Genomic DNA, 27,829 nt, shown 5'->3' on the forward strand with positions numbered 1-27,829 from the left:
AACTGCCCATGCCCAAAGCCAGCTAAGATCATCAACAGGCATCAACAGCATCATCAACAACATCAACATCAAGAGAGGCAACAGAAGCCGAATACTAAGATCGACACATTGAATACCCTACACTTTTGCAATATCTTAATAATGTTATATATTCCTCTAAGGCACATTGTTCTTCTTAGCCCTTATCCCTACTGAAACAGCGGTCGCACTCAGGGCGCAAGTTCGGAAAAATTTAATGATGACATCCCATGTAATGGAACATGTAATCACCCCCTTGTAGAGCCGAATAATGATACCCTTTGGCGAGGGTATGGCAACTTTGTCGCTTTGTGGGCGGCTTCAAAGTTGCCGTTCACTTGCAATTGCCGTCCGATGATGGTGGGCGGCATGGAGCGGCTCCCCTGGATTCAGATGGTGGAAGTTGATGGCGACTTGGCGAGTTGGTGGACTGGTGGCGTGCCTCGGTGGCATTTGGTGTCATTCGAAGTTAATTGCTGGGAACGAGCGACAGAGGCCGCCGTACCTCGCTTTTGGCTCTGGCCCGGATTTGTGTCAACTCTTAAGGTTAACCTCGTAATTATGATTGTTGCTGCTGGTGTCTTCGGTTTCCCTCAGTTCTGTTCTCGCCCGATCCCGCGATTCGAGTGGATTAGAGGTAGATAAGTGAGCAGAGTTGTTATTCTCATTAATTTTACATAATTTAACATATATATTTAAGATTCAATATCAGTTTCACATAAAACAGGCATAGTGAAAAATCAAAAACTGAAATCAAAGGCCAGCAAAGAGGGCCAACATGAATGGAGAAAACCTTTATCTACCATCCTACATTTTCCATTTCTTCAGCTTTTTGCACCATGTAGCACCCTTTTCCGATTCAGCTTTTCGTTGTGGCCCCAAACCCGCTGGCGTTCCTCGTTGGCGGCTCTGGAGTGTGAGAAAATGAGAAAATCAAGACAGCCACAGCTACAGATGCATAGATACTTAGATGCAGACAGAGATGGAATGCTCGTGCCGTCCCGCTCAGTAAGTGGTTCCGTCTGGGTCCGGGTCCCGTTAGGGCTGGAAAAAAGGGCAAGCCAACTCAGATACATTTGTATCTGCGAAGTGAGGATCCCAAGGAAAAAGACAAGCTGGAAATCCGAGTAATGGATTTCGAAACATCGCCAGCTCAGCTTTCGTTTCGATTATGAAATAAAAACCGGCAGAGTGGGCAGAAGAAAAGGTTTCCTTCATTGCTCTGGAGATTTCCCTGGGAAGACTGGGGAGGAATTTGGGTCAAGAGAGCTTAGGAATTTCTGTGGAGAATCTGGGAAGAATCCCTAGCCTGGTAATCCGGATGCTCGTATATTCATACTAATGCTAGTGACTGCGACTAAACAGGCTAGAAAGGCGGTGCTTAATTATTCAAATGTTATGCGCAGTTTAAGTCTTTGTTGGCGTGGTTTATGTTTTTGTTTTTGGCTTTTGTCCGTATTATTCAACAGCCATTCGATTTCGTTTCGTGGCGACTCCTTGATGGGCAAGTTGGCCAAGTGGAAAACCAGTTTTAGAATCGGCCAAAACCCAAATAGCAGCCACCATCATCGCATTAGAGAATCCCACGCAGAACGCGTTTCACTCGCTCAGCTTTTGGCTAACGAAGTGCACGACTTTGGTCTATTAAAAACAAAACACACACACGGCCACGGAGACGCACACATGAGCAGAGGAAAACCCCCACGCACAGGCCTCTTTGAAGGTTGTTGAAAGGCCTAAAGAGTACACAGGAAAATACTTCTAGAACTAACCTAAATTCAGCAAAAATTACAAAAACAGTAACTGAAAGCCATAAGATCTTTACAAGTTCTAAATAATCAAAAAGTCAAAGAGAAACGCAGTTTTTCTGTACGTGTTCAAAGGCGAAAAACAGACTCGCCCTCGCTCTCTGGAGAGTTTCTTAATTAAAAGCAAATTTCATCTCAAATAATGCCGCTAAGGCAGCAACAACAATTAAGCAATTAATTTATTTCAGCTGTGTGGCACTTTGAATAGCGGGAAAAAATCCAAGCCAAGTGGTAAATGGCCTGGCAGGCGGCCAGATCGGATCAAACCTGTTGGATCGAGGGCCCCAGAACAGAACTCCGGGCAGTTCCCCTTAGAGAGAGGGCTTAGCCAAGCGAGTAAGCCAGATACTCGCACTCCCGCCTTCCCGTGTTTCGCAAAGCAATGCAAATTATCTGGTTACAGTCCAGGGTATAATAAGTCGAGGCGGGGCTGGGGTCGGGGTGCTAGGCAAGCGAGGGATGCAGTTGGATCGCCCTGCTGAATCACTTCGACGATGATTCATGCCGAGAATAAGCGTAATTGTCTATGTCTAATTTCGAACAAAATTAGACTCTAAACTAATGCAGGCCTGCCGAGCAATGATTAGCTTTGTAAAAATGATCAGTGGATAAAGTTGTGACTTATATTTATTTACCCTTCCTTTCATATTTATGTAAAAGATGTATTAATGAACCCCTTCAAGCCACTAACCGAAGTGATTAGGGACTATTCTTATCAACGCATAAACAGAAAAGTGAAGATAAGGGCTTCCCTAGGCGAGCCTTATCTACCACCCAAAGTCTGGTCCCACAATCCTTTCCCACTATCAGGGGCTGCAAAGTCAAAGAACTCGTTAGTCCAGCGATATTCCGCCAAGATTATCTCGGGCACTGGGAACTGTTCCCGTTTCCCAAAAACACACTTTGATTGACGATCTTTCCCATGCATGCCTAATGATCCTTCAAATGGCCCATAATAGCCAGTCCAGCCCCCTTTGGGATTGAACTGGGTAACGCCCTTCGCTCGGGGGTTACCCAAAGTGCGACCCACTGCCAACGGTCGAGATCCCAAGACCCGACAGGCAGTTGACCAGTGGGTTACGTGTGCCACGACACACTACAAAAAATACTTATCTCATCTTGCAGTTGTAAAAATGTTTGATATGAAAGAAAGTGTATACAGAAATGCTGGTTTTTGTACAGGGCTTTGGGAAAAAAGTATGGCTATAAATACTTTTCCTCAGTGCTAATCTCTAAAGGGAAAACACAAATACTTTTCCTCAGTGCAGGGTAACCCCAGCAACAATTATTCAACTTCAAGTCGGTGCAGTGGGAAAATATCGAATCATTTCGGTTTCAGTTAGAAGCGCGCGCCAGCGTTCTCGAAAGAGGTGGAAGTGGCGGGCAGTCAGGGGGAGGGCGAGAGATCGAGAGAGTCGAGCATACGCGGCACGCTTTTCCGATCAAACCAGTTTGCCGTAATAGCTGGCATTTGGAATTAGTTACTACCGATATATTGCCGCACTTGGAATGCGCCCAGCTAGAAATTCCCGCACCACGCCCCTTGGCGACGGAACGCCCCCCGTAATAGAGAGTTGACTATTTTTAGCGGGCGGCAGAACTTCATTAAAATGCAATCAATTTGCAAGTGCAGTGCGGAGAAACCAAACAAACAGCAGCCACCCACTTTCTGTGTCTCACTCTCTTTGGGGGGCGAAAAGAGAGCGGAGAGATGGCATTTATGCTGAGCAGGCAAAGAGCAGAAGATGGGGCTGGCAAAGAAGAAGTCGCTGCGTTGGCAGAATGAAAACGAGGACGACCAAACTGCATTGTTGTCATATTTCGTAATACGCTGATGCAGCAGAGAAGAGGGGGGAGCTGAGCGAAGAGGTGAAGCAGCAGGTCACAGCGATGAGAAAGAGCGAGGGCGCAGGAGACTTGATTTCAACACAAGCTTATCAGCGGGAGAGTGAGAGAACGCGGGAGAGAGAGAGAGCATAAGGGCAGAGCGCCAACGCAGCGGCGAAATGGAAATGTCAAGTTGGGGCTGCCCTCTCCCAGTATCTCTCGCTGCAAGCGGCGACTGCGCTGCTCTCTTAACCATTTGGAGTCCCATTCAAACGTTCGCTTCTTGCCATTCCATTTCATCCGCTCATCCGTCCACATCCACTTGCGTTTTTGCGCCCTGCGAGAGGGAGAGCAATGTGAAACGGGAGCAACAAAAAATACCGCCCACTACCACTACCAATTCCCATATTCCGTGTTCTTAGCTCAGTTCGTGTCGTTTGATCAAAGCTTTCGGTAAGGCTTCGGCTCGGTTCGGCTTCGTGTATCCACCTTTGGGGCTCTCTTCGCTGCTCTCTCACTCTTCCTCTCTTTTTGGGGGCTCAGGGACAACAAATGCGGTAAAATGGCTTCTGCGTCGACGTCGACATCCCTGCCGTTTCAGTTCTGATTGGAGGTTCGTGCGCGGCGTTTCCTCAGCTGTTTTCATTGCCTTTTTGCCTTTTGCCTTTTGCCTTTTTGCATTCCGCTTTCGGCTCCGTGTTCGCCTCGTTTTCCAATTACGTGTAACCAACAACTACAGGAAAAACAGAAACAACAACAAGTGCTCTCGAGTGTTGCAAGCCTTCTTCCGTCGAAGAAACCGCAAAACGGATTACCAAGAATCTTCGTAGAATTGGTAAGTGGTGAGATTTTCAACGGAATCGACTTCGAAAAAGGTTAAAGCATCAAGTACTCAAACATCCAACACAAATTTAAGTATTCCCTTTTAATGATTTCTCGTGAATCACAGATAAGGATTTTAGTGCTTTGTGTTCAAAAAGTTTTGAAGATTTTGTACTTTAGTTTGTATAGAAATAGTTGTTTTCCTTGAAAGCTGAAATTACTATAGCATTGATTGAATCAAATATTAATTCTCAGAAAATTATTTTCCATTAGTATTTGAAAAAAAGCTCTGTCAACCTTTTCGTCACGCCAAGGAATCTCAAAAAGCCACAAAGAAATACATACTGCCATTATGTATTCCACATAATTTCGATAAGGATTAAAAAACCATAGAGATTCCTAGTCAGTGGATGAATAATCCTCGCTCGAGACGACTCACTTCAGTAAAATTGCCCTAGGGTCGTGTTGGAGATCTAGTAGACTTTATTAAGTCTCGCAGATACATTTTCTTCTAACAATCTCCCGCTCACAAGCTCAGTATTTGTACCAACACACACAAGGCCTACGCCTTTGGAAAGACGTTGTTTGTATCCAACTTACACAGATAATGGCACAGATACTGATGCAAACATACCGTATTCGGCACATGCGGAGTATTGCCGCCGCTCTAGAGACTAGATACTAGATACATAGATACGTCCGCCGCTTATTTGTCGGTCGTGCTTCAGTGATCTCTGTCATTTGCAGTCGCCCATTTCCTTTTTTATCCCCCACTTCCACATCCAGTCGCCAGCCGCCAGTCGCCCGCCGCACCCTTTCGATCAGCCTTCCAGTTCCAATGCCTTCTGGTGGCTTCCACTGGATGGAACACATACGATGGCCCCAGTTATTTTCTGAATGAACCGATGGAGTGAATGTATGAATGAACGAATGAGTGAATGAATGAATGACCAATGTACGCAACATATTCGCACTGAAAAAAAAGTTGTATTTTCAAGTTGTTGAAAAATCCACAGTCAAAATTAAAAAAAAATGTAATTCATTTTATTTGACATTTTTTTATTTAAATTTATTAAAATAATTCATTTTTTTTGCAATTTCGAACTTAGACTTATTTTTTACTGTGTATTTTGTTGATCAACTTTCTTGAGGGTGGGAGCAGACATGACAACCCTGTCAGAGCGGCAACTCTGCACATGCACCTGTGCGCCGCGCCAAGCCACAAATTCAATTATGCAAATCGAGATCAGAGCCCAAAACCCAATCTCCGTCTTTAATCTGCATTTGTTGTTGTTTGGGTGGTTTATTTGTTACTTCTGTCGTTGATTTTAATTCGCTAACCCACTTCACACAGTGGTAGCAACAACAAAATCATGAATTATTATTTTGCATTGGCGCAGAAAGGAAACGAATGCCCAGTCTCTGATCACACATAAATTTTGCGGTTGTTTTGTTAATGAAACGACAAGAGCAACAGCTATCGCTCTCTTACTATATGTGCCGCTCTTCTCGAAAGCTTTTTTCTGTTTGTTTTCCGCACACAAACACGCCAGTAAACACCTTGCGCTCACTTGAAATTATGCTCAAATTATAACTGTTGTCTAGCCGGCGATCGAAACAGTTAATCTGAGCAGCTAAGAAAGAGGAGGAAGAGAAAGAGGATGACATGTCGAACAACACCGAAATGATCGAAGCATTTGCATTGTTGTTATTCGTAAAAACCCAGAAAAAAAGTCGAAACAGTAAAAGTCCACGAGGCGTATACGCAATTTATGAGGGGAGAGAAAAAAGGGAGAGGAAGAACTCTCTCCACTCGCAACTCTTTCTAATACTATCTCTCTCGCTCTTCCTTAAATACACTGAGCCAAATAGCTGGAATATTCGTGTTTCATTGAAGAATTGTGGGACTACTAAAAATCCTTAAACAGATAGCATTTTAGTTTTTAAAAATCCTAATAATGTTATAATCTTGAGAAAACTATATTCTTACTTCAGAAGATATCACATAAAAGTTTACTATTGAAATTCTATATCTTTAGAACATTTTCTTTTTTTTTCACTGTATCTTTTTCTTGCGCGTGACTCTTTCACAAATACTACTTATATATATGCCATTTTGCACCGATTTCCTGCCCCTTTTTCGTATTCAGAAATTCCTCGTAACCAAATTCACACAATACATTCCTTGATTATTGTTATTTAAAATGATTTCGTATTTATTTATTTCATTTGCAAGTGCCAGCTGCCAGGCTAAATAAATGTCTGTTGTCTGCTGTTTCCCCGTGTATATTCATATGGTTCTTATTTCTCCAACTCCACCCGATACTCCTTTTCATATTTTCGGGCTTCTGGGCTGGCACTTTATGAAATGTTCGCTGAATGCATTTCTGATTTGTATCACCTTCCCGGAGAATGCCAGGCATTTCGCTTTCGGCTATATGCTGCTCCGATTGCCCATCCTGATAGTGCACAAGTCGCGCGTGTACCCCATATATCTCCTTTTTTAATTAGCAATCTGCACAAAAACTCCGACTACTGCAAAACCCAAATTCAAAAGTGGAACACAAACAAAAACAGCTCAAAAGTCAGCAAAAAGTGAGGAATCAACGAAAAATAAAAAACAGAAAAGGTCAGTGACCAAAATATGTTTTGTAACTCAGGCAGAAATCTTCGCCAAAAGAGAATGGCCCAAAAACTGGGTAAAAAAACAGAAGCCAGAAGCAGTGCTAACCCTTTGGACTCCGGATATACTCGTACAAGTTACCGTTGTCCGATGTATCTATATTAATTTAGGAATGTCTTTGTATAATACATTGTAATATTTAGGAGGGCTTACATATTAATAATTTTAAAAAACTAAATCATATTAATTTAGTTTACTTAATTGTTTGGCTGACCAATGAAAAGATAAGTAGAGCACACCTAAGGATTTTCTTTGGGTTTCCGTCCGTAAACACGTGGTTAGGCTCATTCCACTATTTCCGCCTGCTGGCTGCAGTTATTTATTTTTTGTGCCCCTTTTAAGCCTTCTGCTCGCCTCACAAACATACATACGCATGCACTTTAATTCAATTAACGACGTCGACGTCGCTGCCGACGCGGCTCAATGTCCGCGTCAAGTATACGCCCTGTGGTGCCTGAAAACTGAAAACTGAAGAACCGAAGAATCACTCACCCACACAACCAACAGTGAGTGCATGTGTACATCTGCCAGCCGTTTCCTATTTTGCATTCTCCAGCAAACGGTCAGAAGCAAAGCAAAAAGGAGAGCGGACGGCCAGGCATCCGACTTAAGGCTGCGAACTGGCAAAACACCCATGTGTTCGTGTGGAAAAAGGCAACATCAGCGAAAAGAAATAAACACACAGAAATAAGCAACTACGAAATGCAAATGAAATGTAATTGAAAGCGGCGCAGCCGACGCCGCTGCTACCCTTAAGCTTTTGCAGGGGACATTGTCCGTTTGTCCGTTTGTGGGAAGCGTTCGGGGGATAACGAACGGGCACAGTGGAGCTACCCCTCGTCAATGATTTTATTATAACAAACGCAGTTTATGAAAGTAATGAAAGGGCCAGAAGTCGTGGATAAAGGAATTTAGAAAACAATATTAAACCCAAAAATAATAACGGTTTTTCGAGTAGCATTATCCCTGCAATCCTTTTTACCGACAATCACTGAGTTTGCTCCACTGTACTGCTCGCAGGCAAGCAAAGAGCACATGACAATAAGAAAAAGCTGTGTGTATATTTTAATCCTCTCAAAGAGGATTTTTCGATTGCGGCCGCGGCTGTTGGGGCCATTTGCACACGACACCAACAACACGCTTGCGGGGGCAGAGAGGAAGGGAGAGGTGGGACGGGGGGATGTGGCGGGCAGAAAGACAGAAGGCGAGAAGCGAGCAGTGTTGTTTTCCTCGTAGCCTCCAAGGAGCGCAGACGAGAAAAGTCACCTCTAAAAAAGCAAGCAGCACTCAGATGTCCCCACGAAACCACGCAGATACAAAGCACACAGAGATACAAGGCCCACACAGATACTCACGCACACGGGCGGACAGTGCGCGATAAGCTTAATTGAGTGCGCAGCGGTGGGTGGTGGGAGGAGGAAGAGAAGAAAAAGAAGGAGGAACAGGAGACGCAAGCATTGGGGGTGACACACACACAACATTATCAAGGCACGTACAGAATCGAGCACACGGCAGGAGAGCAAGGAGAGCTCTGAAGAAATAAAAAAACAAGAAAATAAAAAGTGAAATATGCACGCAGTTTCGACGCCGACAGCGACTGAGCCTTGGGCAGAGGCCCCCAAAACGCACGAAGAGAAAGCAGCCCGCTGCGTGCTTTTTCTGTGTGTACCTCTTAGTCAACATCCTAGATCGGGGATATGGGGCCCAACGCCCTCGAGGCTTAAAAAAGTATTTTAGTCAGAAATTTACGTTTATTGTTAGAATAGAGTGATGGAATGGATGCCGTTTTATAATATTTTATTTATTTTCTATTTTAATTTTTATAAAATGATGTTTCGAATTAAAAATTTTGAAAGTAGGTAGGCAAATTATCTGATTTCGTTTCTTAAGTAGTACTTAATAAGTACAATATCTTGGGTCGCAACGAACCTTGCTGTTACCTCGTCCTACGACTAATGGGTATTTCCCCTGTGATTCCTATTCGTCGAATTGTTTCGTGTTCTTTTCTTCTGCCTTCGGCTATCGTTTCCTTTGTTTGTTGCTGTTGCCCTGCCGATCAAGGCGATTTGAAATGAGCGATCCTCGGGATTCTCTCTCTCTAGCTCCCACTTCCCTCTCTTTTGTTCGCTTGAGTGGCTCGTTTTAGCTTTTCGATCGGTGGAACTTTCGTGGGGATATCACTGCACGACCGGGTGCAGCTGTTTTTCAAAAGTTTCGCCAGAGGATCGCTGGCTGGATCCCGCAATTGGGTCAGTTTATAAATATCTCAAAAAATGTTCTAGCTTCTATTAACGGCAGGAAGAACGCGCCCACCCACCCTCATATGAGGCTCCAATGAACCGAAAATACAAGACTTTATCAGTTATTATCTACAAAACTGCCTTACCTAGAAGAAATAAATAATGCTTAACGGCTTACTTAGCCATATTTAGTTTTAAATCATACTTTCCTTCATACTGACGATCCAAATCAAAGACATGTGCTCTGTGATTTGATGCTCTCGAAGAATGCCGGCATTCTAATTACCCGCCGCTCTCTTTTCGCTGTTATCGCAGAAGAGCGAAGAAAGCTTTTTGGGCAGCGTAAAAATTCGAAATTCTGGCAGCTCCTAGTGAAAGGGCAGTGGACATGAATCATGGGAAGCGAGGCCTCTGGAGCTGGTGCCTTTATCTGGCGTGTCCCAATGAGCAAAGTACATTCATGTGTACACACTGCTATCGTGGAGGTACTTCCTTCGTCCGTCTTATCAGCAAAATGCGATGAAGAAAACTACAAACACGCGGATCGCACAGGAAAGCCCACGAAGCTAAGGGAAAATAAAATTCTTCTGTTTTTCTTATGTTTTGAAAGTCGGAAAAAAGTATTTCCGATTTCTATATCACATCCTTTCCTTCCGAACAATATTTTTTAATTTTATTATGACATGGTGTTAATCTTTTTGGAGTTCATTAACAATGCCTGTTACAATTCCATATTACCATCCAGTAATTTTACTGACGACTTTTGAGGTTTCTGGTGGCTGTATGGTGGCCATGTGGAGAGCGGTGGTGGATCGCTGAGTGGCCAACCAAGTGTGTCAGTGCGAGTGCCACGGAACTTTCCCCGTCCGCCGGTGACCCGCATTTCGAATGTCTAAATTAAGGACACCGCCATAAAAAGCTCTGCGATCGCGAGGGCAAATGACAGCGGAGAGGCCGCTTGTGTGGGTCGAGGCGTGAAGTGGTCGCAGCAACAAATACAGCAAAAACGCAGGCATAGATCAATAATGCTGACAGCCCGAGGCGCTGGGGAGGAGTCATCCAACGAGGGGTGGAGTGGTCTAAGACTGTCGAGGAGAGACGCCCTTCTATGGCGTAGCTGTGACTGACTGACAAATGCCAACGAAAACGATTTGGTAATCAACAGCCCCAACTAGTCGACAAGTCGGTCTAAAAGGCTTTAAAAACCGAAAAATGTTGTACCCACAGAGATACGAATATCTTGCTGAATGTCTACAAGATTTCCTTTTATATTTCTAATTTCGTCATTTTTTCATTTGGCTTTATGTTTAGGTCATCGTTCATAAAACCAAGCATTTTTCTGGGTGTTAGTATCTAGAATAATATTCTCTGGTAAAATAGGAAAACCATCTTTTGTACCTCTAACAGGGGCCACAAATCAGTCATTGGGAGTCGCAGTTTCCCAGCTTCCACATCCCGCCGATCGCCAGGGTGAGCTCACCCACCCGAGGGCAACTAGTTTTCCCCACTCCTCCCAACTACAGCGCCTATCCCTTCCACTTCGCGCCCCTCCTCCTGCACGTCCCCTAACTGATTTCATAGCCGAAGAGCGGAGCGGTTCATTGTTGTTTTCGTTGGCGTTCACTCCTCCGCAAATGTTTGCCTTATATGATTGGAACCAGTACAGATATACGAGTACATACATATATCGGATGTGTTACAGACATGTGGTTATGTATCTGTGGGGACATGCTGTTGTTTTTGCTATTACACGCACAATGGGACAAAAATAACAGACTTATGGTTATTGCTTTATAGCAAAGACGATATCACTCGCTCTTTTGATTTCATTTTTTAAAACGGAAAACCTCGCGACATCTCATAGTTTATGTAGGTACATAGAAACTTAAGAATATAAACTTTATATTCAACCGAATTAGAGTCCAAATCACCTTCCCAAATCTGGTTTCAACGGCAAACAAATGTCTTTTCGAAATGTCAATAAATAAGTTTACTTAGCGATCAATTTATCGATACTTCGGGAAAGATAACAGCCAGTGGATGTGCAAACAATCAATTAATAAGGAATTGACAATCATTCAATGTATTGCTTTGCAGAGCAAAGAATTGGCGGTTTTTAAATAGCAGAACATCTAATTTATGGGCTATGGGTAACAAAAGGAAATACAAAATTATTACCTAAAGAGCTAAGAAAAAACCCTTTTACTAGTGATGCCGAAACACTTTCCCAATTGCAATTTAGCTTGTCACTTTGTGTCTGTCAAAGTGTGATAAAAATCTCGAATGATCTCCATGGTGCTACGCGGGGATTCCTCTATGGCGTGTCTATTATTAAATTTCTCTATGAATGAAATTACTCACATATTTACATACACATGCACTTCAGCATGTTGGCCTATGTATGTATGTGTGTGTGTGTGTAGAAACCTCAGTTACACTTGAATGACAATTTCGAAACTTATGGGGACTTGGTCCAAACCTAAAGTCCTACGATGTGAGTGTTGGTGTGGCATTGACAACGGCCCCCCTCGAAAAACCCCTTCTCTTTGGGGCTTACGTGCTTGGCTGCTAACCTTTTTTCAGTTTGCGTTTTCATTTTTTCCGTTTTTGTTATGCTCGAAGCCGTAGCCGAAGCCTAGCTTTTTCTTTTGGGTGCCTACGTGCAAAGGAATTTTACACTTGGCGAACAAAGGCGCAGAAAGAGCTAGAAACTGACGGAGAGACAAAAACAACAACGGGACTTTATGACAGCCAAGCGTCGTCGCTAGAAAACGAAGTGGGGAGAATCGCTGGGAAGAGCGTGGATCGAAGAGAGGGTCCAAGGGAGCAGGAGAGTTGTGCATGTAGCCAAAGTACAAAGAGCTGAGCTTCCAACGGCGACAATTTGTGAGCCAAGGAGAAGCAACGAACGAAGGGAAGGGTGATGAATGTAGGAAGGGGGCATTAGAAGAATCATACACTCGGAAAAACTTAAGGCCAACTATCTTAAACACATAACTGTGTTGCATATTCTTTTTTAAACTCCAGTTCTATGAATTCCTCGCAGTGTAATTTAAAGATGATGAATGAAACGATGAAACGTACAAACATCCTCATTTTTCTCGCTGTGTAGAAAGAGGGACTTGGGAGGTTTTAGTTTCTAAGGCAAGGAGAGCGGGCCGGAGGGTATGGAGGGACGAGCGCTGGAGAAGAGGTGCAGGGGAAACAGGCGGTCGGCACATGTGTTTGGTGCCAACCTGCGATACCTGTTCCGCCGTTGGCATCGACGGAACGCCAGAATCCGGCCACCAGCTAGCTGCTAGCAGCAGTTACTCAGTTAGTCAGTCATCAACACAGATACTCTGGCACTACTACCTACACAAGTTGGCGTTAGGAGAGCTAACGTATCTCTCTTTTTCTCTCTGGGCCAACTCGCTGTTTACACGGCACAAATAGCGCTAGAGGAAACAAAAAAACCAAAAGCCCCCTTCGATCTACCAAGCCCCTCGCTCTCACGCACATTAGTAGAAGGTGGAGGGGAGAGGGGTGCGGAGCACACACGCATGTAGAAATCACAGGCTCTAGTGGTTTTTGGTTGACTCGTTGGCTCAGTTTGCTGGATTTTCACATATTTCGATATATTGCGGGGGCGACGCTTGTGATTGTGTGTGGGCCACATGTGCCAAGTGTCGCGCACACACACTTGCACATACATGTTGTATATAGTATAGTAGTGTCCCCCGCCAGACGAGACTTTAACCACAACAACAACATCCAAGTCAGCTAGAGCCAGAAACCCACTTTAAGCCAAAGATATTGGGTAACAATTGGCAACCACTAAGGCCCAAAGGGTCACCTATTTATAAACATGATCAAGTAAAGTTAGACAATCACCTTTTGTTTTCAAGGAACCAATACGATGGCCAAAAGCAAAGATGTTTAGCTTTGAACCTATAATGATCCAAGCTCTAGTCGTCTTAAGGTTAGGAGATCGAATCCTAAAGGTCAGATATATATAAAGATTAGAAGTCACCATTTTCTTTATAAAATTTCGATACAGAAAACAGAGTCCTTAAACCAGCTGTCGAGGACATGACAAGTTAAGAGATCTCAAGCCCTTCTTGGCTGTGAAAATCCCACACTGAAAAATCATTCTTTATAATTGCCCATCCCCAACGTTGGCCTACCACTCTTCAAACGGGTCTTCCTCCGTCAAATGTACAAATTCCGTTTTCACTCCCAGCCGAATTTGAAATTTCATCATCATCATCATCGTGGTCTGTGGGAGAAGCAGAGGAAGCATCGTTAATTTGTGAGCCCTGTCACCGATTATACTTCCAACCTCCGCTCTCACACACATACACCTCCTCACGGAACCCATTGTTGTAATTTTTCGCTGATAAAATTCAAGCAGGAGAGCAGTCCCCCGCTGCCCCTTTTCTGGTGAATGGGGAGAGGAAGTCATGGAGCGTAGATAGAGCGGTTTATACGTATTAGACCAGCGACTAAGTAGAACGGCAACAACAATGCCACCGGCACTAGCACCACCACTACACAGGGAAAAATGTTGCGATATGAGGATCTATCTGGTGATATGAATATGTGTTTAAAAGATTTTGGTAAGAATAAGTAAGTTTCATAGTCAAAGTCCTGATGCTGTATGACCTGGGATGATATAACATCTATTATTCATAAGTTCCTAATCACAAAACTGATCAACAGATCACAACACTGAAACCCGATCCAAAGAATAGCCCCCGAATCCTATTTTTCTCCGTGCAGCCATGTACCCGTACTATGGACCATACATAGTCCCGGCCACAGCACAGCCCCCAAGAGTCGGAGTCGTAGTCGGAGTTCCGATCCCAGGCAAAGCTCCATAAAAGCCACTCAAAAGTAGAAAAAATGAAACAGACTGAAAAAAAAAAACTTAAATAAAAAACACACCACCAACAACACGCAATAGGGCAAGGCAAACAACAACAGCGGCAGCGACGTCGACTGAGAAACAGCAACAGGAATTTACGATTCAGTGACTACCTTATTGTTGTTGTAGTTGTCTAGCCTGCGTGTATGTGTGTGTGCATTTGTTGTTATTTCACCTGGGTTGGGGAGCTCTATGTTTGTGTGTGTGAGAGCCTATTAGGCGAAACGATCGTTTCCGTTGCAAGGGGCAAAGGGGTGCGGAAGGGGGTTGATGTTATGTTGTTGTTACTATTGTTACTGTTGTTGTTGTTGCTGTTGCCGTTACGCCTTCAGCCAGTTAATAATAGACAACAACAACAAAATACCCACCAAGGTGTGTAGGATAAAAAACACACGAACAAATTATAAAAAGAGCGAGGGAACTTTGCTCAAAGCTCGCTGCTTAGGATCCCCAGTCACTTTGATTTGAGCCACCCTGGCAATCCACTTGTAGAATTTACAGCCCGCTTACGTAATCCCTCAACTAAAAAAACTTCAGACGAACGCTCCTGCAAGCCAACACGAAAACATACAGTGGACCCTCCCGAACTCGCAAAACAATAGCGGAAAGAATTTGTGAAGGAAATTTTAAATTATGATTATTTCCGATCTAATCTTTTTTATTTATGCAAATATATCTTTAAAAAAAAAACTTTAAATAAACTTTAAGATATGTTTATTTTTTTTAATTTCAAAGTTGATTTATTCGAATATCAACTGTATATCCCACCACGCCTGCGTTGCTGGCAGCGCATTTCCACATGCTTTTCCCATATTCCGTGGCCTGGAAATCCCCAGCAAAGCTGCAGCCCAACCCCAAATGGTTTTTGTAAAGAGCCCAACCCAAAAAGTTGCCCTTACAACAACAACAACAACTATGTATGTATATCTACTACTGCGGCGGGAAAAAGCGAGGGAAACAACAAATCATCAACTGTTGCACACCCAAAAGGTTGCTGCTGTTGGCGGGTTTCTAGCTTTTTTCCAGCGCGTTTTTCTTTTTAACCCCGATTCGCTGGCCCGCCCCTCACATCCCCCATCCCCATGGCAAAGGAAATTAAAAATTCAAAAGTCAAAGGCGCAAGCAAGAGAGCAAGATCCGCTCTCTCGCTCTGACACGTTCTCTCTTTCTTATTTGGAGACTTGGGGACCAAGCGAAAAGTCTCCACAAACCGCAGCCCTATGCCTGCTTATGTGTGTTGAGTGAGCAAGAGCGTTCCTTATGAGAGAGGAGGATTTGCTGAGCGTGTGTGTGTGGACTTGTGCGAAGAAGAAGCAACGCTGGCAGCGACGCTGACGCCGCTGCCTTGGCGCTCGGGAACTTGGAGCCCAGTTGCCGATCCGATCGCCAGAGGATCGCCGCTCACTCAGTGTATTGGTGTCAAGCAAGACGGACGAAATATATTGCCGACGACGCGCCGCTGCCAAAAGAGAGTTTATTCCGCTCTCGCTCGCGCGCACCTCCACTCTCTTCTCCTCTTGCGCCGAGTTGTGAAAATTTCCACAAGTTAAAATTAAATGAAAAAAAGTGCAAAGGAAGCAGGCAAAACACGAAATAGCGAATAGTAATTTCGGTTTAACAATTGCGGGCAGTGAAGTAGAAGCCCCATGAATGTGTTTCCAAAAACAAAATTCAAGTAACAAACTTCAAGAAGAAAACAATCTGAATTAGGTGCTTACAATGGTCTTAAATTATCATTAATATTTTAAACAGTAGTGTTGTGTCTATATGTAGGAATTTTAAAATGTCCCACACAATCTTTAAAAGTAGTCCTACAAACAAAGATAAAACATATAAAAAAGTGTGAGAGAGGGAATAGGGGTGTCCAGTAATTCAAGTCCTATTATGTACCCATATGCGGTACCCCAACTGAAGAAACCACCCTGTTCCGCTCGCTCAGTATCTCTGTCTCCTTTTGAAGGCGTTCACGAACATATCTAAAGGGGGTGTAGGATAGAGCGTGTGTGTGTGCTGTAAAGTGATCTCCTCTCCGCAGGCAACCGCCCACCCCTAAAAACATCCGCTCTTATCAGGCGCAGTGTGCGTGTGAGTTGGGGGTTTGAGTGTGTGTGTGAACGGCGTACGTCGGCAGCGCTGTCGGCTTCCTGCGTCGAGGACTTTGACTTACTCACTCACTTACTTGCGAGTCTTTCCCGAGTGAGGACGTGTCAACTGGAACTGATCCTCTCTCCTGCATTCGCTCTCACTTAACGTCTCACAACGGTACGCGAAATATAAAAAACCAACTAGTGGCGGCAGAAAAAAACAATACAATTCCATTTAAAAGCCAGCCATAAATGAGAAATACACATATTTGTGCGATCGGACAGGCGAAAAAAAGCTTTCGCCGACGAGCTTTTCTAATAACTGTTTGGCGGTGCCAGTTTATTTGTGTGTGCCTGTGTGTTCGCTGATCTCCCTCTCCCGCTCTTTCTTTATTGAATGGTTTCTCAATTGATTTGAACAAGTGCATAAAAACAATAACAATTGCAAGTAAACGAAAAGTGCAAAGCATAGACAACAAAATAGAAGCGTGGAAAAACAGAAAGCAAACGAAGAATGAAGACTGTGTGGCAGGAAGACGGGAATTTCGTGGGCGAATGGAAATGATTTTCAATTAAGTGTACAGGGCAACTGAAACTGGCGTGGCGATAAGATAAGACTGCCAGCGGCAAATATTTAGCAAGTGGAAGAAGCAAGAGGAAGCGTGGTTTCAAGACAAGGATTTTTTTGTTGGAATTACGCTCGCCGAAACTGAGATAACGGGGACATGAAAAAAAAAACGTGCCACGAATGTTCCATTATTCCATGACTTTCCACGGCAGAGATTGCCTGCTGGAATTTTAATGCAAGTGCGTGTGTGTGTGTATGTGTGTCTGATCTGTGTTTCCAGTTGGCAGGCCTCTTTAGTTTTCCATTCCAGTCAGCCTGTTTCATTTGTTGCTCTCCTAATTCCACACCCTTTGGCAAGCTTCCAAGTCATGCACACATACAACGAGAGCTGCCGTCGTTCCGATCGCCCGCTCTCTTTCCCACAAGCAAACACACTACGACTACAGTGCGTGTGCGTGCCTTGTTGTTGTTGCTGTTGCTGCTGCTGCCTGCGCCTGCCCATTTGAAACACATTTGAAATTTCCTCATTTACTTTTCCTCAACGGGGCCTGCATAATGTGCTCGTCTCTGACCCTTTGGGGTCGGCTCTTAAATTAAATTCAATTCAATTGGACGCAGGCAGCGCGGCAGCAGCGCAGTTTCGAGCTGCAGGACTCGTTTAGGGAAAACATGAATGAGTGTACAGTGGAGCTCTGCTAGTCGGTCAGTGATCATGTGTCCTGTATTTGTACCCTTTTGAGATTGAAATAATAGGATGTTAAAATAATATATTGTATTATAAACTGTTAATTAGGAGTTTTGCAACACATAAATATGTGAAAATACGAATAAATTATAGAAAAGAGAAGTGCATTACTGCAACTTTGAAAAGCCAAAGAAAACTGATAAAGTGAACGAAAAATTTAGTGTTATATCCGTAAAGGAGTGCGTAAAAACCCAAAACTAACCTTGTAATTTCCTTTGATTACAGCACGCCTTGGAATATAAGTTTTAACTGCTGTCAGGCCCCAAGGAGAAGCCCAGCCCAGGACAACCGAAGGACCTTTGATGTAACCAGGGCCCACTACAGCCCCACCTACATGAGGACATAGATCGCAATCGCACACTCACTCGCACACCGCTTAGTGACGCAACCCCAGCCTACCAATGAAGATGGCATCCCAACGCTTCTGCTTGCGCTGGAACAACCACCAGAGCAATCTGCTGTCCGTCTTCGACCAGCTGCTCCACGCAGAGACCTTCACAGATGTGACGCTTGCCGTCGAGGGGCAATACCTGAAGGCACATAAGGTGGGTGGCCGTTACTATGCTTAAGTACTTATATATAGATATAGATAAGCAGGGAATAATGCAGGACTTCCGCATAGAGAGAGAGAGGACTTTAACTATATGTTTTAGCATGGTGTTACTATCCCAAACTTTAACTAAACATTCAATTTGACCTCCTTTATAGATGGTGCTATCCGCCTGCAGTCCATACTTCAACGCCCTGTTCGTAAATCACCCGGAAAAACATCCAATTGTCATTCTGAAAGATGTGCCCTACTCGGACATGAAGTCCCTGCTCGACTTTATGTACAGAGGAGAGGTCTCAGTGGACCAGGAGCGACTTACTGCATTCCTGCGCGTGGCCGAGAGCCTGCGTATTAAGGGCCTCACCGAGGTCAACGACGACAAGCCCTCGCCGGCGGCAGCCGCAGCAGGAGCGGGGACGGCAGGCTCTGAGAGCACAGCCACTCCTCCCCAGCTGCAGCGCATCCAGCCATACCTGGTGCCCCAGCGGAATCGCTCGCAGGCCGGCGGTCTGCTGGCCAGTGCTGCCAGTGCCGGCAACACACCCACCCTGCCGGTGCAGCCATCGCTGCTCAGCTCGGCTCTGATGCCCAAGCGCAAGAGGGGCAGGCCCCGCAAACTATCCGGCAGTTCGAATGGCACGGGGAACGACTACGACGACTTCGATCGCGAGAACATGATGAATGACTCCTCCGATCTCGGCAATGGCAAACTGGGCAACGAGTCCTACTCCGGTAATGACGATGGCTCCGACGACAATCAGCACAATGCAGGACACCCAGATGATATGAATGTAAGTTTCTAAGCCTTATTTAGTTAGAGATTAAATTAAAAAAATTAAAAAGCTTTGAATTTCTTTTGGTTAAAAGCCATTTTGATAAATCCATTTGAATTTCTTTCTTTCTACAGGAAAGCCGCGATTCTCTGCCTTCGAAACGGTCAAAGAACTCCAAGGATCACCGCGCAGTGAGCCAGCACGAGGACAACAGCACTTCCGGTGAGTCCTCGTTACCAGAACTTTCCCTCGTAGATAGAACGAACATTACCTAGTCCTAAGATCATTTGCCTAGCCCTAAGACAATGCACCATCAACCATTCTTAAGTCGACTCATGTGCACCCAGCAAAAGACATACTCGTATATCGAAAACGAACTCAATCCAATACAGAGCCAGGCCGAAGTCACATACTACATTCGACCAATCTCATCTGCGATATCGGAAAAGCTAAAAGGGATTTTACGCATTTCAATTAGTAGAAATTTGAAAAGCAAATTCTCGCGTCGGTATCTCCCCCGCCCCGCTTAGTGAAAACAAAAGTAAAATAAAATACAAATTTAAAAAAAAATGTGAGAAAGTTAAAAGAAAATTGTTAAGTGAATTCGCAACGTTCGAGGCATCTTCCGTCCGTCGGCAGGTGAGTGTCCCCAACAACCAGCTAATGCAGTTGATGCCCAAGAAATGCAAATCCACCAGCTGACGAAGAGATTATTGTGAAGTTGAGAATCGGGTTGAGCTCACAGGGATTCATGGCCGACGTGATAAGAATGATCAAGAAACTTATGTAGCCAACAAAATTGTCCAAATTAACCGCGCCCAGAAACTGAAAGAAATCGCCACCTCTCATGACCATCACCCACAATGAAATGCTGATCTCCATTTCCTCTTTGAAACTATGCAAAAATTAACCAACAAGCAACAGGAAAATGATCACTTAAAACCTGTCAATGTCAATGAAAACTCAAACAGAAAAACTTTCGAACTCGCAACGCGTTGAAAATGGCTTGAAATCCCTATAGCTTTTCCGATCCGATTTGAAACTCTTTCTCACTCGCTCGCGTCATGTGTTTTGCCTTTCTCTTGCATACATCCTGCACACATATGTACATCCACATCATGACTCATACTAAGTTTATACGCCTGATATTTGTAAGATTAAGTTTGACAAAATCAGTTTTCATAACAATTACAATCATCTAAATGGTAATTAAAAAGCTATAAAAGTTTTGCCCTTAGAAACTTCAACTTAATTACAACAGATTTTCAAATACATATGGCGTATAAAGATAGTATTAGTATAAGAACTAAAAGACACCCAGTTAACCAAATGATTTACAAATTTTAGATGGCAACGACAGCGACGGCGAGGGTTTGGACACATCTTACATGGAACCTCAACTAATGCTGGACGAATACGACGAGCCCGTTGAGTTCAAGTACAACCCGCTCACGGACAACAGCTCGCCCACGCAGGACCAAACGGATGGCAGCCATCTCAACGAGCAGGCGCGCCAACAGGCCTTCCTCATTGCCGCCCAGCGAAAGCATCAGGAAACGGCTGCAGCGGCGGCGGCCGGAGGTGGACTCAAGCTTAACATAATCGGAATGGCGGCTGGCGGTGCGCAGGTGAAGAGCATGGTCAGCATACCGAAACTTACGCCTATTGGCAAGGTTAATGCCGCCTCCACACCACTGGTCTCGCCCGCCGGATCTTCCTCCATGGCTTCGGTTAAACCGCGCGTCCAAAAGCGGCCCAAAATGGCCAAACAAAATGGAGATGTCAAGCCGGCCGTGTTTACTAGCCAGGAATACCTCGACATATACAACAGCAACGACGGCTTCAAGTTCAAGGCCGCCGGTCTAAGCGGAAGTACGCCGAACCTGAGCGCCGGATTGGGTACACCGTCGGTTAAGACCAAGCTCAATCTGAGCAGCAATGTGGGCGAGGGCGAGGCAGAGGGCTCGGTGAGGGACTACTGCACCAAAGAGGGCGAACACACGTACCGCTGCAAGGTCTGCTCCCGCGTCTACACGCACATCAGCAACTTCTGCCGGCACTATGTGACCTCGCACAAGCGCAACGTTAAAGTGTACCCGTGTCCATTCTGCTTCAAGGAATTTACGCGCAAGGATAACATGACAGCGCATGTGAAAATTATCCACAAGATCGAGAATCCCTCGACGGCGCTGGCCACCGTGGCGGCAGCAAATTTGGCCGGCCAACCGCTGGGCGTCTCGGGGTCCTCGACGCCTCCGCCGCCGGATCTAAGTGGACAGAACTCAAATCAGTCGCTGCCCGCCACCAGCAATGCACTTTCCACCTCCTCCTCCTCGTCGACGTCCTCGTCTAGTGGATCCCTCGGACCGCTGACGGCGTCCACAGCCCCGCCAGCACCAGCAGCCGCGGCGCAGTAATCTTCGGACACCTCTTTGGACCACTCCATGCCCAAAAAAGCACACACTCAAAGAAAAAGCGAAGGTTGAGGCAGCCGCTAGCGATTGGTGGAAGCATGTTGCAGCGCCAGGCGCTCTTCGGGATTTATTTGTTGTTGGGGAAGGAAGTTAAAGTAGATTTTTTGTTGATTTTGTTTTTAGTTTTTTACTTGGCCTCGACGGAGTTGCAAGAATCTCCAGAGCCAGCAGACGTTTTTATGTTGTGCAATTTACTTCTTCATTTACAATTACAATTACGATTACAAGTACCAACCTCTGGACCCCTTTTCTTCAAAGACCCGATCAGAACGCAATGCTAATCTAATCCTACCACCTACCCCTAAGAATTAATATTATTATTTATCCCTGATCGTTCTTCATTAGCGCGTAGTCAAAGACCCAAAATCAAACCATTATTTGTGGCTGACCCTTTAGAAACACCTCCGCGTAGGGTTGCCTTTTTATGGACACCAGAGCGGCCTTATATGCAAAGTGTATCCGGGCAAGAGTTACACTAAAAACCGAAACTAAACCTGCACTTTTAGATAATTAAACTATATATATACACAGATGTTATACATAATTTTATAAATAATATACATATACATTGAATGGTATGCCTAGATGTAGTTCTATTAATTAATTTATCATTATTATCACTATGTTCGGTACGCTAATGTTAATGCTAAATGCTAAACAATTATTGCAAGCCGAAATCTGAAAACGGAAGGAGGAGGAGAATCAATGTAATGTTAATCATGCGAGAGGGAGCGCAGATCTACCTTGTTGCCTTCAAATGAAGCTAGTTAAAAGTTAAACCCGGGTCTGGGCCAAGGTCGTTGGACCCCCAGAACCCGTCCACCACCCCCTCAAAAACCCGTTCACCCACACAGTCCGCACAGCCCGTAAAGTCCGAGAGCCGTCGAAAGATTGAAAATGTTTCGCGGCGATCGTCGATAATGTGTAACTAAAAATAGTGACAGCAACAGTAGTTGTAATTATAACGCTAACATTAATGAGCATAAAGTAAACCTAATTTATCATTTATCAAACGATTTATGTTGTATATCGGAGGCTTAAATTATCGCCAAAGAAATGAAAATCAAAACAAACAAAAACAAGCAACAGAGCAGCCGCAGCAGCTAGCAGCCAGCAGCCCACAGAAAGTGTAAAAGTGTAAAATTGCAAAATAATGTTAATGCGAAACGATCTCCAAACAAAATAAAGCACTTGAAAATTAGACAACAAGTTATTCCTCACCTCAAGTCACGCGAAACGTTCAAATTTGTAGCAATTCGAGAACGAAGTTATGGAAAACATTTCAAAAACTAAAAACTGAAAACTGCTAAGAAAACTGAAGCAAAATTAAGCGCAATCAAATAATAAACAAGCTGCGTACGCTAACTTATTAAATAATTTTTGTTTTTAATTCTTTATTTAGTGGTAGCTAGTGCAATTTAGTCAGTAAGCCGCCGTCTCCCAAACTCCTAAAAACACCGACTAACGACCATCGCAAATTATATACATATTTACTATATACTTCCACCCAATCGATCCAATCCTCAGAAATTTCTTTTGGCGTTAATTTTAAAGAACCAAACAAAACATTATGCATATTTATTGTATGTACATGCGCTGTTTGTACTATATTTTACTTTATTTTTAGTCTACTTTTTATATGAATATATTTACATATATTTTTGCATTCGTCAACTATAAACCTTCAGCAATTTTCTCGCTTTCAAACAAAAATGTCCAAACTCGAAACCTAAACGGGGAAAATCGCTACATACAAGTACATAAATATATAGAGTCATGCTTTGATGCCCAAAGAAAACAAAGAAAATGGAAAATAAGAATCGTAATGCAAGGCAAAACTTCCATGTGAAAATGAGAAAATTGTCTGGATTGTTGGTAAACATGGTTTCCGTTTAAATTAGCTAATTACGAGACACACTCTACGATATATCATACGATACGTTAAACATAATTACTAAATAGTGAATCACACGCAATATTAATCAAGCAGAACATTTATATATTAACGTTTAACTGACCAACAGAAGAAAAATAAAATACACAATGCAAAAAACACTCAAAACAAAATCAGTTCTGAAACACAAAATTGATTGTTTTTATTTCTTCGAATATTTTGTGGGTTTTTGGTAGTTCCTTTCAAGCTGTGCTACTTTTTAATCGGTAAATTACTACGTAAATTTTTAACCTAACGACTTGTGTTAATAAACTTTAAATTTCCATCTTTGCAGTCACTCCAACTCAGGCCACCCCGGAGCTATCCCAGCGGCTCTTCGGCTCCTCTTCGACGACGATCTCTGCAACGGCAACAGGCGGCACTGGCAGCACTTCCCTCACAGAGCCAGTCTCTCAGCTCGAGATCAGCGACATTCGAGACTGCACCCCGGTTCACCTGCCCACCATTTTGGGTCTGAAGATTCGCGCTATTACCACCGCAACGCCAGCACAGCAGGCATCACTGCAGACCTCAAAGTCGAAGCCCAAAATCAAGCAGGTAACAGGAAGCAACAACAGCAACTCCCTGCTCAAGCAGCAGTTAAGAGGTGGAGCCAAGGATCCCGAGCTGCCCCTGTCCACTAGGATCACCGTGGCAGTGGCCCCCAATGCCGCCATAAATGTCGAGGAGCAGTCCAATGAGATGCCGAAGAAAAACCAAGATGAAGTCAACGCATGCATTGGACTACAATCCCTGGCTAATGCCGCGGAGCAGCAGGCGGCCCAGCACAATAGCAGTGGCAACCTGCACCACCAGCTGCTGCTCCACATGGCTGCCAACAACTCTATCCTGAAGTCCTCCGACTACTACCAGCACCAGCAGCAGCAAGGATCACCTTCAAGTGCTGGTCATTATATGGATGATGATATGGAACTGCTTTCCATCAATGAGCAGCAGGATAAGAGCGATGAGCCCGACCACGAAATGTTAACCCTCGCTGACGAAAATGCTGGCTTGCCAGGATATCAGGAAAATGATACGGATGTCACGACAGCCCAAGATGATGCCACAGCCACGGAGACACCAGCTGCACCTCCACCGACTCCTAGAAGTGGAAAAAAGGGGGCAAAGCGTCCCATTCAACGGCGAAGAGTACGCCGCAAGGCTCAGTCCTCGCTGGATGACCAAGCAGAACACCTGACAGAAATGTCCGTGCGAGGACTGGATCTCTTCCGGTATGCCAGTGTGGTGGAAGGCGTCTATCGCTGTACGGAGTGCGCCAAGGAGAACATGCAGAAGACATTCAAGAACAAGTATAGTTTCCAGCGGCACGCCTTCCTCTACCACGAGGGAAAGCATCGCAAGGTCTTTCCGTGCCCCGTGTGCTCCAAGGAGTTCTCGCGGCCGGACAAGATGAAGAACCATCTGAAGATGACCCATGAGAACTTCACTCCCCCAAAGGACATTGGCGCCTTCAGTCCCCTGAAGTACTTAATCAGTGCCGCTGCCGCAGGCGATATGCATGCCACCATCTATCAGCAGCAGCAGGAGCAGGCCCATTACCAGAGGCATCTAGCCGAGCAACTGGAGCAGCAGAACGCCTCCTTTGACAGCCAGGATAGTTCGCTACTACTGCCGGATGTTAAGCTGGAGCAGGGCGAAGATCAGGATGTGGATCAGGAGGCGGAACTCAGCGATGGCGGCTATGAGGCCTCTAATCCCGCAGCTGCTGCGGCCGCCATGCTGAGCCTCCAGCAAGATGTAATCATCAAGAATGAGATTCAGATCTCGCCGTCGCCCTCGCCCACTCCGCCAGCCTCATGTGCGGGGGCGGAGGGCAAGTCCTTGGCCTTGGCCACCACCGCACAAACCGCAACGTAAAGACTTGTCTGGGAACTAGAGTAACTAAAGGCTACGAACGCACAACATCGTTTAACCTTAATCACCAAGCTCTAAACTGTAGAATACTTCATAGCAACCTTAGCTAAGCACTCAAAATCACCAGACTCAAACCGATTTTTTAGTTAAATTGAGTAGTCTAGTTAATGTAAACTAGTAAGCAATATTAGTACTAGCATTTGCTCCGTCCAGAACGCCTTTTTTAAGCAGCATTAACATTAAATTTAATTTAGATCATAGAACTTTACCCAACTAAGCACAGAGTTCAGTGAACTTCCATGACTTTCGGCTTTAATGATTCGACTGGCCGCCTACGGGTCCCCGAAAGATCCGTAGAGCAGACATCTTTAGAACTTTTCATTTCTTTTGTGATTTTGTTAAACCTTTTATGTAGACCTTTGTTTTTATTTTTTTGTTGTACATAGCTATATATATTGTTTAATACTCAAAGTCCGTAGTATAATTTGTTCATTTCCTTGGCGACATGCTGGAATCAAATGTATTGGCTAATTGTGCAATCATCAAAACGAGTTGGCGGCCGCTGTGAAGTCCGATCGCACGGCTCTGCGGCCCCACGAAATGTTGTAAACTTAATTAATTACTTAAGACCACTTAACTAGGATCTAGGCGTAGCTCTAAGGCAATCGATGCATGTTCCAACGTACAACAAAATGCGCAACGGACTTCCAGTGAAGAAATTAACTGATATTTATACGGAATCCCAATCTGGTATTATGTATTACGATTTAAACAATTTACTTAACGCAGCAACTACGACTTAGACCTTTGCGCTCAATCACTAGATTTTATAGTTCCGACTTTAGACTAACCACCCATGGAGAAACCATAAGCGATTTCATTGAATAAAGAGAATTTTACTGAAATGCGTTTTATGCAGATGCTTCTTATGCTAATATTGTTTCTTAAATATTTTATTCAAATTTCCAATGTCCCCGATTTACTGATTGTTGGCCCTTCGGTACCAGAAACGAGCGCGGAAGTCGTCGGAGCAGGTAAGGAAAGCTGGAGCATTGGGCGAGTGCGTGATGTAACGCACGGCTCCATTGTGTCCGAGAGAGTTGAGGGTCAATCGGCAACCATTACGTGAATTCCAAGAGCAGAGCGAAGTGGTCGCCTCATCAGGGAACAAAACATAGTCCTCTGTGTGGTTGAAAACGGCCTCAGTCTGGTGTTCTTGCTTGCCGGTGGTTCCTGCGCCAGTGTAAGTCTGAATTGGGCGACTGGTGCACAGCTCCCAGAGATAAACCAGTGAATCCATACCGGAAGATAAGAGGTACTAAAATAATAATTTCGCATAAAATCTTGTAAAGACGCTGACTATGTCCCCTCACCTTCCCATTCCTTGTGAACTCCAGTGAGCAAATGGCCGCCCCACCATGCGCTTCAGCAATGGTGTTGATGCACCGTCCGCTTATTCCATCCCAAATCTTGATGTCACCATCATAGCTTCCTGTAGCGTAGAGTTTTCCCGTGGGCGAATACTTTACGCAGGTTACTCCCGCCTTGTGCTGCTGGGAAGGAATGGCACTCACAAAGCACTGGGTGGTGTGCACGTCGTAAACTCGTAGAACATTGTGTTCCGTGCCGATGGCTACATAGTCACCCGTGGGATGGAAGGAAAGGCAAAGCACCGGCTCGCAGTCGGTGAACACCTTGTGGGCCTTCTTCACCGATGGTTTTGCAATGTCAAATAATTTAACAGTACCGTCACGCGACGCAGACGCCAAGATGTGCTCCTTGGGGTGGAATTCCAGGTAGGAGACCTCGTCAGTGTGATCATAGAGCGTTCGAATGACCGGATGACCCTGTTGTTCTCTGCCTGGCTCTATATCTTCGGGCGCCGACTTGGCCAGCATACGCTCGACATCTAGAATCTTGATGCTAGCATCCACACTCCCGGTGGCCACCAAGGAGCCATCACAGCTGAAGGCGCCGGCGCGGCAGGCCTGTTTGTGTGAAGTCACATATGCCGTTTCATAGGAATGCGGTTCCGGGGCCAAGGCCGACGCCTCTGGCTCGAACTCGAGATCTATTCCAGGCAGAACATCATCCGAAGGGGTCTTATCCTTGTCGCTCAATGTCTGCATTCCTGCAATCATAACGTGCAGCAGGCGTTCACTGGGGGCGCACTGGTCCGCTTTTACCAACATGGACAGCTCCATGGCGAACTTTTCCAAGCCATCGTACATCAGTTGGCTACCGGAAGACTAAAATATTTGTATTATCCCCTTTATAAGGTTCTGTGGCTCCCACCTGATCATCAGCCGATAGAGTATCTCCCGGTTCTTCACCAGATTGCTGGGATCCAAAATCTCGTCGCGCATTGTTGATAATAGTAGTATTCAAATAGTTTTTCAGATATAAACAAAAACTGAAAGCCGAGCAGCTGAAATCGTGGTTTTTGTTATCGAATTTGTGTTCTTTACCGGTATGCCATCTCTCGATGTGTTGGTATTTAAATACTAAATTTTACAAATG

At 44.7% G+C, this 27,829-nt stretch overlaps 2 protein-coding genes across 5 annotated transcripts; one reads left to right on the plus strand and one right to left on the minus strand.

Moving 5' to 3' along the window:
- The first annotated feature begins 3,805 nt into the window (after positions 1-3,805).
- Positions 3,806-26,214, plus strand: LOC108109371 (protein tramtrack, beta isoform). Of its 4 annotated transcripts, none has more exons than XM_017217852.2 (5): positions 3,806-4,488; positions 17,927-18,246; positions 18,410-19,042; positions 19,159-19,246; positions 23,727-26,214. In XM_017217852.2, the coding sequence occupies exons 2-5, from the start codon at positions 18,103-18,105 to the stop codon at positions 25,310-25,312; spliced, it is 2,451 nt and encodes an 816-aa protein (XP_017073341.1). In that variant the 5' UTR covers positions 3,806-4,488; positions 17,927-18,102; the 3' UTR covers positions 25,313-26,214. The 4 variants fall into 4 exon arrangements, with proteins under 4 accessions (XP_017073341.1, XP_017073340.1, XP_017073343.1 ...); XM_017217851.2 differs by lacking the exon at positions 3,806-4,488 and adding an exon at positions 15,698-16,014; XM_017217854.1 differs by lacking the exons at positions 3,806-4,488; positions 23,727-26,214 and adding exons at positions 15,698-16,014; positions 20,372-23,553.
- Positions 26,185-27,758, minus strand: LOC108109372 (cleavage stimulation factor subunit 1). The gene is made up of 3 exons (XM_017217855.2): positions 27,605-27,758; positions 26,683-27,547; positions 26,185-26,627 (listed from the first exon to the last, which is right to left on the minus strand). The coding sequence occupies exons 1-3, from the start codon at positions 27,673-27,675 to the stop codon at positions 26,289-26,291; spliced, it is 1,275 nt and encodes a 424-aa protein (XP_017073344.1). The 5' UTR covers positions 27,676-27,758; the 3' UTR covers positions 26,185-26,288.
- Between the last annotated feature and the right edge of the window lie 71 nt (positions 27,759-27,829).

The sequence above is a fragment of the Drosophila eugracilis genome, unplaced genomic scaffold (genome assembly GCF_018153835.1).
Source record: "Drosophila eugracilis isolate 14026-0451.02 unplaced genomic scaffold, ASM1815383v1 contig_1101, whole genome shotgun sequence".
Lineage (NCBI taxonomy): Eukaryota > Metazoa > Arthropoda > Insecta > Diptera > Drosophilidae > Drosophila > Drosophila eugracilis.